The sequence below is a fragment of the Lineus longissimus genome, chromosome 9 (assembly GCF_910592395.1).
Source record: "Lineus longissimus chromosome 9, tnLinLong1.2, whole genome shotgun sequence".
NCBI lineage: Eukaryota > Metazoa > Nemertea > Pilidiophora > Heteronemertea > Lineidae > Lineus > Lineus longissimus.
The window spans coordinates 746,425-761,787 of NC_088316.1; the positions used below are offsets into that span (position 1 = coordinate 746,425).

At 45.5% G+C, this 15,363-nt stretch overlaps 1 protein-coding gene across 2 annotated transcripts in view; it reads right to left on the minus strand.

The window, feature by feature from the left end:
* Positions 1-1,371: 1,371 nt before the first annotated feature.
* Positions 1,372-15,363, minus strand: part of LOC135493474 (zinc finger CCHC domain-containing protein 10-like) — a 30,901-nt gene continuing 16,909 nt past the window's right edge. For both annotated transcript variants that reach the window (XM_064780838.1, XM_064780837.1), the window contains exons 3-4: positions 4,369-4,416; positions 1,372-2,676 (exon numbers count right to left, since the gene is read on the minus strand). In XM_064780838.1, the coding sequence (XP_064636908.1) occupies positions 2,424-2,676; positions 4,369-4,416 (301 nt within the window). In that variant the 3' untranslated portion in view covers positions 1,372-2,423. The remainder of the gene's footprint in view (positions 2,677-4,368; positions 4,417-15,363) is intronic.

The window sequence follows — 15,363 nt, forward strand, 5'->3', positions numbered from 1 at the left end:
ACAGCTGGTTATGAAGGATGTCTAAAAAGACAGTAGGTTGTTTTCCGACAGGGACAAGACGTAGCTAAAGGATGTCCCAAAGAGCAGTCGGTTGTTCTCTTTAAGGGCAAGACGTAATGGATTTAGCTATACAGGGCATCCCAAAAGGACAGTAGGCAATTCTCCACCAAGGCAAAGATCTAGATATACTCTGTGGTGTGACAAAATACAGTAGTTGGCGTGGCGTGGGCGTGATGTACTGAATGAAGGCCCACGCCTAGTTTTTCAGGGTGTCTCAAATGACAGTAGGTTGTTCTCTTACAAGGGCGAAACATTATGTCAAGATGTACAGAGCTCCCTGTAACTGCTATTCGTGATCTCCCTAAGGACAGAGTTGGTCGTTTTCTTACAAGGCCGAGATGTCCTGGACGGACGGCCGGTTATTGTGTCTCAAAAGACAGAAGGTTGTTCTCTTACAAGGACAAGATGTACTTGTATTCGCGGTTTCCCTCAAGACAAGATTGTAACCTTACATATGCGAGATGTTCTGGCTGGGCGGTTGGTTCTTTATGGCGTCCCAATTGACTTCAAGAAGAAGACAGTATTCATGTCGCCAACAAAGACAAAATGTATTGCTGAAGAGTTCCCTGTAGCTGCTACTGGTGGTGTCCCTGAAGGCAGAGTGGGTTGTTCTCTGTCCAAGATGTCCTGAATGGAGGACTGGCTTTTCAGGGTGTCTCTGAGGACAGTGGGTTGTTCTTCCTCAAGGACCCTGTGTGCTTGGATAGGTAGACAAAGAAGGATGTTCCCTTCCAAGGCGAGACGTCCTGGATGGATATTCAGGGTGTCTCAAAAGACAGAAGCTTGTTCTCCAACAAGGAATCCCTCTGACCGTTTGCGGCATATCTCGTGAGAGAAAGACACCAAAGTGAGTTCAGCACTGGTAGACATGGTAGATATGGGGTACATCTCTGTCCTTGAGCACTATTCGCTTTGTCTTTGTACTCTGAATGAGAGCCAATGCTTGTCGGTGGGACGGCCAGCTAGCTGTCTCTGGTTGTGAAGTGCTACTCATTGTGCTCTTGAAGACAGGCCTTGCCTGAACATTGAGACAATGCAAGTCGTGAACTTCGGAGCAGTCAACATTGTGACTTAGATGTTATTCCCAGTCTGGTTGAGAATGGGTACAGTTTGTTACATGGTCTCCAGGATTCTCATGGTTGTGACTTGTCCCAGTCGGTCTGTATAAGTCACAACTCCACTACTCATAGGGAGATGCACCAGACTTGCCAGAGACAATGTCACATCTTCTTCTTATTTCTCTTGAAGACATTGTCACATATCAACTGTGCCAAGTGTGTTTCCATCAAACAAAACCAAGAACTCCAAAAATTAAAATACATCATTTCATTAAGATAAATTGTATGTACAAGTCTCTAAATTATCAAATGCATCAATGGTCGTGTTTATGTATACATCAAAAGCAGAGGTGAACTTTCAATCCAGTTGGGATATATTTTCTTTACCATGTGAAGGGAAAAGTCAACATTGGAACCACTTTAGGATACCTCTCTCTCAGCCAGGAGATTTCAAGAGATAATTTCAGGTGCGAAAACTCCCAGGTACGGTATGCAGTAGCTTTCAGCTTTCACTTTTCTACTTTGTCCTCTTGCCTTGAACAGACTATTCATCTGACGGACAACTTCATTCCGCTAACGAGCGATTCGAATCATGGCAACCTGTGACAGGGCCATCAGAATATTTACCAATACTTGTCCTTTTTATCCATTTTCTCAAAACGCAACAAGCCGCTACTTCAGCCAGAACAGGTCCAATACAACATCATAAGATCTGAAGGACATCGAACAGTGCTGGGCCAAAACTACCAAACAAACATTTTAACATTTTCAAATTGTATAAACTCAGTATAATGCGAATATCAAGCTTTCTTCAAACAAAACATACATGCGTTTTATCTCAAGACCTGTGAATGCAATAGCAACAGTCAGATGCTACTACAATGTCCCCCTCCAGACACATTAACTTAAAAATAACAATAGAGGGCGTGAGAACCAGAGTCTACTGAAGTGACTTTCAATTTTGAGAAAGATGCATCGGTACTGGGCCCTCAACTTCTGATTTTTCATGTAAAGGAAAGTGGAGTGCTGCCATCTATGAGGAAATGGATTAAACTACACAAATGAGCCTCTGTCAGAGACAGACGTTGCTACATCAACTTTACTCATTTTCGACCAAATTGTCACTCAGTCGACTCAGGTTTTCAATGCCAATGTCCTCAATGTCAAGATGAGTGTCCCTTTCTAAAGGTAAAGTCATGGCGTCCTAAATGTTCAGGCATATGAACTCAACTGCAGAAGTCCATCACATTAAAGTTTATGAATTCCTCCCAACGTATTACTGTAGAAATAGCTATCCTCCGTCGGTCAAGAGGACGACCGTCGTTTCTTCTTCTTGGACGTTGTCGTCTCACTGTCTGAGGCGTCTGATTCGCTGGCCGAATCTGACGAGGACGAATCAGAAGAGGACGATGATGATGATGATGAACTGGAGTTTGATGATGATGAAGAGGAGGAGGAGGAGGAATCGGAGTCTGATTTCATGCTGGCGTCGGAACTGTCCGAGTCAGAGCTGTCAGACGAACTCGAGCTGGAGGAACTCTCACTGCTGTCGTCAGACCTGCAAAGATCACGGAATAGTGGCATGAATTGGAGAATGGGGGACCTAAAGATGAGGTTAGGAGTATGGATTTAATCCCTGGTCATCTTTCTGGAGGAGACAGCCTTATTAGCCCTGGTAGGCCACCAGTCTAGGGAGAGACACCTCTGAGTCTTGGCTCATCAGTTGGGATATACCAACCAGACCCAAGACAGACTGCACCAGCCATACCAGCATCTAACTGGGAGTGCAAATCCCCATTTTTTACTTTTTCTCCTAACAGCAAATTCTGGAACTACGCACTACGTCACCAGATACCCATACCTTGCTGAGACCTTAGTCTGTCTCAGTAACACCAGATGAAAGCAGTGCATGGTGAGTGATTGAAGAGAAATTAAGCAATTGACACCGATCAGATGATTTAAATCAGTGGTCACAATCGATTTCATATTGAAATACCCAGAAGTGTCAAGTAAACCTGTAACTGTTATGAGAAAATGATGAATGTGTGGAATTATGATTAAGTCTGGGCATTGGGCTGCCAGGCAATTTCCGGGCAGTCTTTAAATTGATCTCAAGCAATAAACCCACACAGCTGAGGCCTGAATGAATGAGTTTGTGAGTCAAGGGATGTCGAAATGCAGTGACATACCCCGGTGAGAATATCGCTGAATAAACTGCAGGTCCGAACGTCAAACACCTGAGATAGAGGAGGGACTCTGTTGTGTCTTATCTCAGGTGTTTGATGGAAGGATGCTCAATGAGTTCCTGTACAGGGTGATGTCACCATCAATCGTCTGCGTGTTACAGAGACCAGCTTATGAAAGGATGCTCAATGAGTTCCTGTACAGGGTGATGTCACCATCAAACATCTGCGTGTTGCAGAGACCAGCTTATGAAAGGATGCTCAATGAGTTCCTGTACAGGGTGATGTCACCATCAAATGTCTGCGTGTTGCAGAGACCAGCTTATGAAAGGATGCTCAATGAGTTCCTGTACAGGGTGATGTCACCATCAAACGTCTGCGTGTTACAGAGACCAGCTTATGAAAGGATGCTCAATGAGTTCCTGTACAGGGTGATGTCACCATCAAACATCTGCGTGTTGCAGAGACCCGCTTATGAAAGGATGCTCAATGAGTTCCTGTACAGGGTGATGTCACCATCAAACATCTGCGTGTTGCAGAGACCCGCTTATGAAAGGATGCTCAATGAGTTGCTCCAGGCTTCAATGCCATTCACAAGATGAAAGTTAATTAGAGGACACGATAGCCATCATTCCAAGTGATCATTTGATCCGTTGGCCTCCAGGACAAGGAGACATCACGGCGTATTGTCAGACAATCATTCAGATAATGGGAACAGAATATCAGACTTACGTTGTGATTTAGCTTGGGACAACTTCTTATCAACCTACCACCAAGCTTCCAACGGGTTCCTGTTAAAGTAAGAGAGGGTCTGTTGTGTCTTTGCAAGAGTGACACATCGTCACGCAAAGATTGAAGCTGCTTTCTTCTCCCAGCACAAGTTGCTGATGCGACAACCGTCTACCTCGGAATGGCACAGCAGAACCTATCTTACTTCAACTTCTAACAGAAACAGGCTTGGAACTTGATGGTAACTGACAGATATGTCAAATTCGGAAATGATTTTGCCAGTCACTTGCTGAATTGAGAGCAATATTTTTGCACTTGAATCTAGTTTGAATAGTTACCTTTTCTTTTTCTTGCGTTTCTTTTCAGATATGCTAGTTGTCTTCGCCCTGTAAAGACAGAAAGTCAAGAATGGATTAAAGATACTTTGTAGTTTGAGAGTGGCTCACTGTACTCTCTGATACGCACCGATCAACCTCATGATATATGTCTGGTCAAACATCCTGCAAGTGGGAATAAAAAGTTGACGTTATCTTGTCCCAAGTCTTTGTCTCTCTCACTGCTCAGCCATCTTGGACCACAATCTGCGTCACTCAAAATAGTTATGCCGCTACTACCCAAACAAAAATGTCCATGCATCACAATTCTATTCCACCAAAATGTTATTTAACTTCATAGATTACAGACTGTCCTTCATCAATTTCCATCACAATCAATATTTCAGAGCTTTTGATTTTTAGGTATATCACCAGCAAAACGGAAAACAGGCAGCGAAAACCGTAGGAGGTTTAGAGTTCAGCGTCTGAAATCTATTGCAATTCCACCATGTGTTTTAAAATCATCTGCTCGAGTAAGCAGTCCTATTATGAATTCACGAGACCATTTATTCCCAATTGTAGCTAAAACGACAGCCGTAAATTAGTCTGTAAATAATTCAAATGGGAATAAGAATATTCTGATTCAGGTCTGCTGGCTCTACTGATAATGATTTTTATCTGCTTCATTGCCTCGCAAGCACAGCGAGTTGTTGAACTAGAGGCTTGGGGGCCTGATAGCTCTGCTGTTATACTTTCCCTGCATTTGAAGCACTTGTTCAAACATTTGGGCATTGTTAAATTCGGGGATGCCAATGAGCAAAGGCAAAAAGTCTCAATTTTTTTCATGTATAAATGTTATCCTTTACCACTCATATGCACAAAATGCCTAGAAAATGCTTATTTTTGGTCCAATTTTGAAATATCCACAGAGAGTTCAGACAGATATCATTCAATTCCATCTATCAAAATTAGCATTTGTTATTAAAGAGGAAGAAGTCTGAAATCTGTCTTAAATGGGAAATTTTAAACTCTCTGAAAATTATTTCCACGTCACCCCACCTCTGATATTGGAACATGAAAGGGTGAAATGAATAGAGATCAGACAGCAGACAAGAGACACCGATCTTGTTTGAAGCTGAACATGAGCCATTCATGTTCATTTCTCATATAACTCACGATCTGCACAACGACAGGACCTGCGTGTGTCGTCAGTCAGCTCCAATTGGGAGCTCTCCATGTACCTTTGATCCTGAGTTATGGCCCAGGTTTCCCCTGTCACGCTTAGGCCAATGTTGCCAGTAGAAAATAAGGCTACTTTGGCATTGACTGCCTCAAATGGCAAGCACTGGCGATAGACCTTTCTCAAAGAGGAATGATTGTGACATGTCAACCAGAAGTCTGCCGTCCCTCAAATGTCCAATCAATGCCAAACAGGAGAGGTCGAAATGATAAACGGAGACGATGATACATACTAGAGCCTCTAATCAAGCCAAACATGACAATCGTCAAGCCAATCATGTTCATTACTTAGATCTCTCACAACTCGCACACCTGCAAGGAATGGTCATGACAGCAGGTGACACCCTGGCACACAACATCAGTAGGTCTTGGTAGTGACCTTTGATAACTATCTTAGATCATAAATTACGTGGCAAGAGTCAATCATTCATGTTCACTTCTCATAAAGCTCCATAATTAGCACCTACATGGAACAGGCGTGTCACCGACCGAATCCCAGGCGAAAGACATCAGCAGGCTATCTTTGATGGTGAATTATGGAGGCAATTCTGCCTTGTTGCTTTTAATGGTCGATGTTGCCAGGACAGATATAAGGTTAATACAGGCAGAGTATCATATTAACCCTTCATGTACCTGTTATGCATTGATATGGTATGGATTACTCAAGACAATGGATGTGGCACATATCGCATTTTGCGATAAAACTCTCGATATTCAATACGAGACTGATCCGTATTGACTTCCACCTGTCCATCACTTGTCATAGGGATGAGATATCCTAGCATCGCTATCGACCCCGCCTGCCAATAACGTCACATTCAGTTACAGCTACAGCCCAATGCCATGGTAAGGTACTGATTAGCAATAGAGCACGTTATCACTTGGACAAGGATTTATCTTTCTGAAAAGGGACAACTTGAGCATGAGGTGTTGGTTTATCACGCAAATAGCTTTTAGCTGGACAGTGACTTCTCTGAACTGGTTCACTGACACGCATTGAGAATAACGCATTAACCACCAAATCGTGCATGCGTCGTTGTGGTAAAGAGGTGAACATGCGGCTGCTTTAACACCAGAGTAGACTGACTACTCACAGGTGAAAGAAACATCACCATGATATAAAGCAAGTTTTTCATTATCGCAAACGACTCTGCTTCCGAGAGATATGGCGTCATTAACATGATTTGTGACGGCGATTAACAAAAAACAGGCGGATGTCCAGAATACGACAACGTTAATTAGAAAAGAGTGTGTGGCACCTCAAGGAGTCGTTATTTAAAGGTGGTCCCCCCCCCAGAGGGAAGTGCCACACTACCAGAGCACTCATTGGGAACTGCTCTCAATGAGCACATTCTGGTCAATCCATTCTGTAATAACTTGACTTTTTTCTTCGGGAGTGGATGGTTACTTTCTGATAATATTCTTCAAATCTCTCATTTTTGGCTGAACAAACTGTATCTGATTGAAGAGACAGGACATGCACTCTATTCATCTTGTGTTGAGCAAGCCATTCAGCAAAGTCAACTATCGCTATAAACCCGGATTCAAACTGGCTCTGCTCATGCGGGATTAGAGAATCAATTTAAGCCTGATAGATCACATATTGGCAATCAATTAGAATCCGATCAATTTATCCTATCAGCTGAGACCATGACAGTGGAAATCAGAGGATTTTCTCCTGAAATTTCCAAGAGGAGTTGTTTAGGGACATGAGTAGGACACCTTGTGTAAGCTGACCTGTTTATACAAAAGGGGAGCGTTTACAATCAGGCAGTCTCTGTTAGCATGGGACGTTTTGTTTGGAAGCATCTCAAAAGAGGTTGAAGCTAGAAACAGGTAGGTGATGGCTTGCAAACTGCCTTTGGAAACAGATTGAAATAATTGAATAAATCCAAGAAGTGAAGTTTCAGCTTTCAGTCTTCTTAGTCTTAGAGCAGGGGGGAGGGGCTGAAATTTAGCCTTTTTGGGCTTCAACCATTCTTGAGATGCTCCCTGTGACTTCCATAAGAAACAGTACACCAGATGAGTGCACAGACCCAACCTTTCTTGAGATGCTCCCTGTGGCTTCCATAAGAAACAGTACACCAGATGAGCACACAGACCCAACCTTTCTTGAGATGCTCCCTGTGACTTCCATAAGAAACAGTACACCAGATGAGTGCACAGACCCAACCTTTCTTGAGATGCTCCCTGTGGCTTCCATAAGAAACAGTACACCAGATGAGTGCACAGACCCAACCTTTCTTGAGATGCTCCCTGTGGCTTCCATAAGAAACAGTACACCAGATGAGCACACAGACCCAACCTTTCTTGAGATGCTCCCTGTGGCTTCCATAAGAAACAGTACACCAGATGAGCGCACAGACCCAACCTTTCTTGAGATGCTCCCTGTGGCTTCCATAAGAAACAGTACACCAGATGAGCACACAGACCCAACCATTCTTGAGATGCTCCCTGTGACTTCCATAAGAAACAGTACACCAGATGAGTGCACAGACCCAACCTTTCTTGAGATGCTCCCTGTGACTTCCATAAGAAACAGTACACCAGATGAGCACACAGACCCAACCATTCTTGAGATGCTCCCTGTGACTTCCATAAGAAACAGTACACCAGATGAGCGCACAGACCCAACCATTCTTGAGATGCTCCCTGTGGCTTCCATAAGAAACAGTACACCAGATGAGCACACAGACCCAACCATTCTTGAGATGCTCCCTGTGACTTCCATAAGAAACAGTACACCAGATGAGTGCACAGACCCAACCTTTCTTGAGATGCTCCCTGTGACTTCCATAAGAAACAGTACACCAGATGAGCACACAGACCCAACCATTCTTGAGATGCTCCCTGTGACTTCCATAAGAAACAGTACACCAGATGAGCGCACAGACCCAACCTTTCTTGAGATGCTCCCTGTGGCTTCCATAAGAAACAGTACACCAGATGAGCGCACAGACCCAACCTTTCTTGAGATGCTCCCTGTGACTTCCATAAGAAACAGTACACCAGATGAGCACACAGACCCAACCATTCTTGAGATGCTCCCTGTGGCTTCCATAAGAAACAGTACACCAAGATGAGTGCACAGACCCAACCTTTCTTGAGATGCTCCCTGTGGCTTCCATAAGAAACAGTACACCAGATGAGCACACAGACCCAACCTTTCTTGAGATGCTCCCTGTGACTTCCATAAGAAACAGTACACCAGATGAGTGCACAGACCCAACCTTTCTTGAGATGTTCCCTGTGACTTCCATAAGAAACAGTACACCAGATGAGTGCACAGACCCAACCTTTCTTGAGATGCTCCCTGTGGCTTCCATAAGAAACAGTACACCAGATGAGTGCACAGACCCAACCTTTCTTGAGATGTTCCCTGTGACTTCCATAAGAAACAGTACACCAGATGAGTGCACAGACCCAACCTTTCTTGAGATGCTCCCTGTGGCTTCCATAAGAAACAGTACACCAAGATGAGCACACAGACCCAACCTTTCTTGAGATGCTCCCTGTGGCTTCCATAAGAAACAGTACACCAGATGAGCGCACAGACCCAACCTTTCTTGAGATGCTCCCTGTGACTTCCATAAGAAACAGTACACCAGATGAGTGCACAGACCCAACCTTTCTTGAGATGCTCCCTGTGGCTTCCATAAGAAACAGTACACCAGATGAGCGCACAGACCCAACCTTTCTTGAGATGCTCCCTGTGGCTTCCATAAGAAACAGTACACCAGATGAGTGCACAGACCCAACCTTTCTTGAGATGCTCCCTGTGACTTCCATAAGAAACAGTACACCAGATGAGCACACAGACCCAACCTTTCTTGAGATGCTCCCTGTGACTTCCATAAGAAACAGTACACCAGATGAGCACACAGACCCAACCTTTCTTGAGATGTTCCCTGTGACTTCCATAAGAAACAGTACACCAGATGAGCACACAGACCCAACCTTTCTTGAGATGCTCCCTGTGACTTCCATAAGAAACAGTACACCAGATGAGTGCACAGACCAAACCTTTCTTGAGATGCTCCCTGTGACTTCCATAAGAAACAGTGCACCAGATGAGCACACAGACCCAACCTTTCTTGAGATGCTCCCTGTGACTTCCATAAGAAACAGTACACCAGATGAGCACACAGACCCAACCTTTCTTGAGATGCTCCCTGTCGCTTCCATAAGAAACAGTACACGAGATGAGCACACAGACCCAACCATTCTTGAGATGCTCCCTGTGGCTTCCATAAGAAACAGTACACGAGATGAGCGCACAGACCCAACCTTTCTTGAGATGCTCCCTGTGGCTTCCATAAGAAACAGTACACCAGATGAGTGCACAGACCCAACCTTTCTTGAGATGCTCCCTGTGACTTCCATAAGAAACAGTACACCAGATGAGTGCACAGACCCAACCTTTCTTGAGATGCTCCCTGTGGCTTCCATAAGAAACAGTACACCAGATGAGCACACAGACCCAACCTTTCTTGAGATGCTCCCTGTGACTTCCATAAGAAACAGTACACCAGATGAGTGCACAGACCCAACCTTTCTTGAGATGTTCCCTGTGGCTTCCATAAGAAACAGTACACCAGATGAGTGCACAGACCCAACCTTTCTTGAGATGCTCCCTGTGACTTCCATAAGAAACAGTACACCAGATGAGTGCACAGACCCAACCTTTCTTGAGATGCTCCCTGTGGCTTCCATAAGAAACAGTACACCAGATGAGCACACAGACCCAACCTTTCTTGAGATGCTCCCTGTGGCTTCCATAAGAAACAGTACACCAGATGAGTGCACAGACCCAACCTTTCTTGAGATGCTCCCTGTGGCTTCCATAAGAAACAGTACACCAGATGAGTGCACAGACCCAACCTTTCTTGAGATGTTCCCTGTGGCTTCCATAAGAAACAGTACACCAGATGAGTGCACAGACCCAACCTTTCTTGAGATGTTCCCTGTGGCTTCCATAAGAAACAGTACACCAGATGAGTGCACAGACCCAACCTTTCTTGAGATGTTCCCTGTGACTTCCATAAGAAACAGTACACCAGATGAGTGCACAGACCCAACCTTTCTTGAGATGCTCCCTGTGGCTTCCATAAGAAACAGTACACCAGATGAGTGCACAGACCCAACCTTTCTTGAGATGCTCCCTGTGGCTTCCATAAGAAACAGTACACCAGATGAGTGCACAGACCCAACCTTTCTTGAGATGCTCCCTGTGGCTTCCATAAGAAACAGTACACGAGATGAGCACACAGACCCAACCTTTCTTGAGATGCTCCCTGTGGCTTCCATAAGAAACAGTACACCAGATGAGTGCACAGACCCAACCTTTCTTGAGATGTTCCCTGTGGCTTCCATAAGAAACAGTACACCAGATGAGTGCACAGACCCAACCTTTCTTGAGATGCTCCCTGTGACTTCCATAAGAAACAGTACACCAGATGAGCACACAGACCCAACCTTTCTTGAGATGTTCCCTGTGGCTTCCATAAGAAACAGTACACCAAGATGAGTGCACAGACCCAACCTTTCTTGAGATGCTCCCTGTGGCTTCCATAAGAAACAGTACACCAGATGAGCACACAGACCCAACCTTTCTTGAGATGTTCCCTGTGGCTTCCATAAGAAACAGTACACCAGATGAGTGCACAGACCCAACCTTTCTTGAGATGCTCCCTGTGGCTTCCATAAGAAACAGTACACCAGATGAGCACACAGACCCAACCTTTCTTGAGATGCTCCCTGTCGCTTCCATAAGAAACAGTACACGAGATGAGCGCACAGACCCAACCATTCTTGAGATGCTCCCTGTGGCTTCCATAAGAAACAGTACACCAGATGAGTGCACAGACCCAACCTTTCTTGAGATGCTCCCTGTGGCTTCCATAAGAAACAGTACACCAGATGAGTGCACAGACCCAACCTTTCTTGAGATGCTCCCTGTGACTTCCATAAGAAACAGTACACCAGATGAGCACACAGACCCAACCTTTCTTGAGATGTTCCCTGTGGCTTCCATAAGAAACAGTACACCAAGATGAGTGCACAGACCCAACCTTTCTTGAGATGCTCCCTGTGGCTTCCATAAGAAACAGTACACCAGATGAGCACACAGACCCAACCTTTCTTGAGATGTTCCCTGTGGCTTCCATAAGAAACAGTACACCAGATGAGTGCACAGACCCAACCTTTCTTGAGATGCTCCCTGTGGCTTCCATAAGAAACAGTACACCAGATGAGCACACAGACCCAACCTTTCTTGAGATGCTCCCTGTCGCTTCCATAAGAAACAGTACACGAGATGAGCGCACAGACCCAACCATTCTTGAGATGCTCCCTGTGGCTTCCATAAGAAACAGTACACCAGATGAGCGCACAGACCCAACCTTTCTTGAGATGCTCCCTGTGGCTTCCATAAGAAACAGTACACCAGATGAGTGCACAGACCCAACCTTTCTTGAGATGCTCCCTGTGACTTCCATAAGAAACAGTACACCAGATGAGTGCACAGACCCAACCTTTCTTGAGATGTTCCCTGTGGCTTCCATAAGAAACAGTACACCAGATGAGTGCACAGACCCAACCTTTCTTGAGATGCTCCCTGTGACTTCCATAAGAAACAGTACACCAGATGAGTGCACAGACCCAACCTTTCTTGAGATGCTCCCTGTGACTTCCATAAGAAACAGTACACCAGATGAGTGCACAGACCCAACCTTTCTTGAGATGCTCCCTGTGGCTTCCATAAGAAACAGTACACCAGATGAGTGCACAGACCCAACCTTTCTTGAGATGCTCCCTGTGACTTCCATAAGAAACAGTACACCAGATGAGCGCACAGACCCAACCATTCTTGAGATGCTCCCTGTGGCTTCCATAAGAAACAGTACACCAGATGAGCGCACAGACCCAACCTTTCTTGAGATGCTCCCTGTGGCTTCCATAAGAAACAGTACACCAGATGAGTGCACAGACCCAACCTTTCTTGAGATGCTCCCTGTGACTTCCATAAGAAACAGTACACCAGATGAGTGCACAGACCCAACCTTTCTTGAGATGCTCCCTGTGACTTCCATAAGAAACAGTACACCAGATGAGTGCACAGACCCAACCTTTCTTGAGATGCTCCCTGTGACTTCCATAAGAAACAGTACACCAGATGAGCACACAGACCCAACCTTTCTTGAGATGCTCCCTGTCGCTTCCATAAGAAACAGTACACGAGATGAGCGCACAGACCCAACCATTCTTGAGATGCTCCCTGTGGCTTCCATAAGAAACAGTGCACCAGATGAGTGCACAGACCCAACCTTTCTTGAGATGTTCCCTGTGGCTTCCATAAGAAACAGTACACCAGATGAGTGCACAGACCCAACCTTTCTTGAGATGCTCCCTGTGACTTCCATAAGAAACAGTACACCAGATGAGTGCACAGACCCAACCTTTCTTGAGATGCTCCCTGTGGCTTCCATAAGAAACAGTACACGAGATGAGCACACAGACCCAACCTTTCTTGAGATGGTCCCTGTGACTTCCATAAGAAACAGTACACCAGATGAGCACACAGACCCAACCTTTCTTGAGATGCTCCCTGTGGCTTCCATAAGAAACAGTACACCAGATGAGCACACAGACCCAACCTTTCTTGAGATGCTCCCTGTGACTTCCATAAGAAACAGTACACCAGATGAGTGCACAGACCCAACCTTTCTTGAGATGCTCCCTGTGACTTCCATAAGAAACAGTACACCAGATGAGCACACAGACCCAACCTTTCTTGAGATGCTCCCTGTGACTTCCATAAGAAACAGTACACCAGATGAGTGCACAGACCCAACCTTTCTTGAGATGCTCCCTGTGACTTCCATAAGAAACAGTACACCAGATGAGCACACAGACCCAACCTTTCTTGAGATGCTCCCTGTGACTTCCATAAGAAACAGTACACCAGATGAGTGCACAGACCCAACCTTTCTTGAGATGCTCCCTGTAGCTTCCATAAGAAACAGTACACCAGATGAGCACACAGACCCAACCTTTCTTGAGATGTTCCCTGTGACTTCCATAAGAAACAGTACACCAGATGAGTGCACAGACCCAACCTTTCTTGAGATGTTCCCTGTGGCTTCCATAAGAAACAGTACACCAGATGAGTGCACAGACCCAACCTTTCTTGAGATGCTCCCTGTGGCTTCCATAAGAAACAGTACACCAGATGAGTGCACAGACCCAACCTTTCTTGAGATGCTCCCTGTGGCTTCCATAAGAAACAGTACACCAGATGAGTGCACAGACCCAACCTTTCTTGAGATGTTCCCTGTGGCTTCCATAAGAAACAGTACACCAGATGAGTGCACAGACCCAACCTTTCTTGAGATGCTCCCTGTGGCTTCCATAAGAAACAGTACACCAGATGAGTGCACAGACCCAACCTTTCTTGAGATGCTCCCTGTGGCTTCCATAAGAAACAGTACACCAGATGAGTGCACAGACCCAACCTTTCTTGAGATGCTCCCTGTGGCTTCCATAAGAAACAGTACACCAGATGAGTGCACAGACCCAACCTTTCTTGAGATGCTCCCTGTGGCTTCCATAAGAAACAGTACACCAGATGAGTGCACAGACCCAACCTTTCTTGAGATGTTCCCTGTGACTTCCATAAGAAACAGTACACCAGATGAGCACACAGACCCAACCTTTCTTGAGATGTTCCCTGTGGCTTCCATAAGAAACAGTACACCAGATGAGTGCACAGACCCAACCTTTCTTGAGATGCTCCCTGTGGCTTCCATAAGAAACAGTACACCAGATGAGCGCACAGACCCAACCATTCTTGAGATGCTCCCTGTGGCTTCCATAAGAAACAGTACACCAGATGAGCACACAGACCCAACCTTTCTTGAGATGCTCCCTGTCGCTTCCATAAGAAACAGTACACGAGATGAGCGCACAGACCCAACCTTTCTTGAGATGCTCCCTGTGACTTCCATAAGAAACAGTACACCAGATGAGCGCACAGACCCAACCTTTCTTGAGATGCTCCCTGTGGCTTCCATAAGAAACAGTACACCAGATGAGTGCACAGACCCAACCTTTCTTGAGATGCTCCCTGTGGCTTCCATAAGAAACAGTACACCAGATGAGTGCACAGACCCAACCTTTCTTGAGATGTTCCCTGTGGCTTCCATAAGAAACAGTACACCAGATGAGCACACAGACCCAACCTTTCTTGAGATGCTCCCTGTGGCTTCCATAAGAAACAGTACACCAGATGAGCACACAGACCCAACCTTTCTTGAGATGCTCCCTGTGACTTCCATAAGAAACAGTACACCAGATGAGCACACAGACCCAACCATTCTTGAGATGCTCCCTGTGGCTTCCATAAGAAACAGTACACCAGATGAGTGCACAGACCCAACCTTTCTTGAGATGCTCCCTGTGACTTCCATAAGAAACAGTACACGAGATGAGCACACAGACCCAACCTTTCTTGAGATGTTCCCTGTGGCTTCCATAAGAAACAGTACACCAGATGAGCACACAGACCCAACCTTTCTTGAGATGCTCCCTGTGACTTCCATAAGAAACAGTACACCAGATGAGTGCACAGACCCAACCTTTCTTGAGATGCTCCCTGTGGCTTCCATAAGAAACAGTACACCAGATGAGTGCACAGACCCAACCTTTCTTGAGATGCTCCCTGTGACTTCCATAAGAAACAGTACACCAGATGAGTGCACAGACCCAACCTTTCTTGAGATG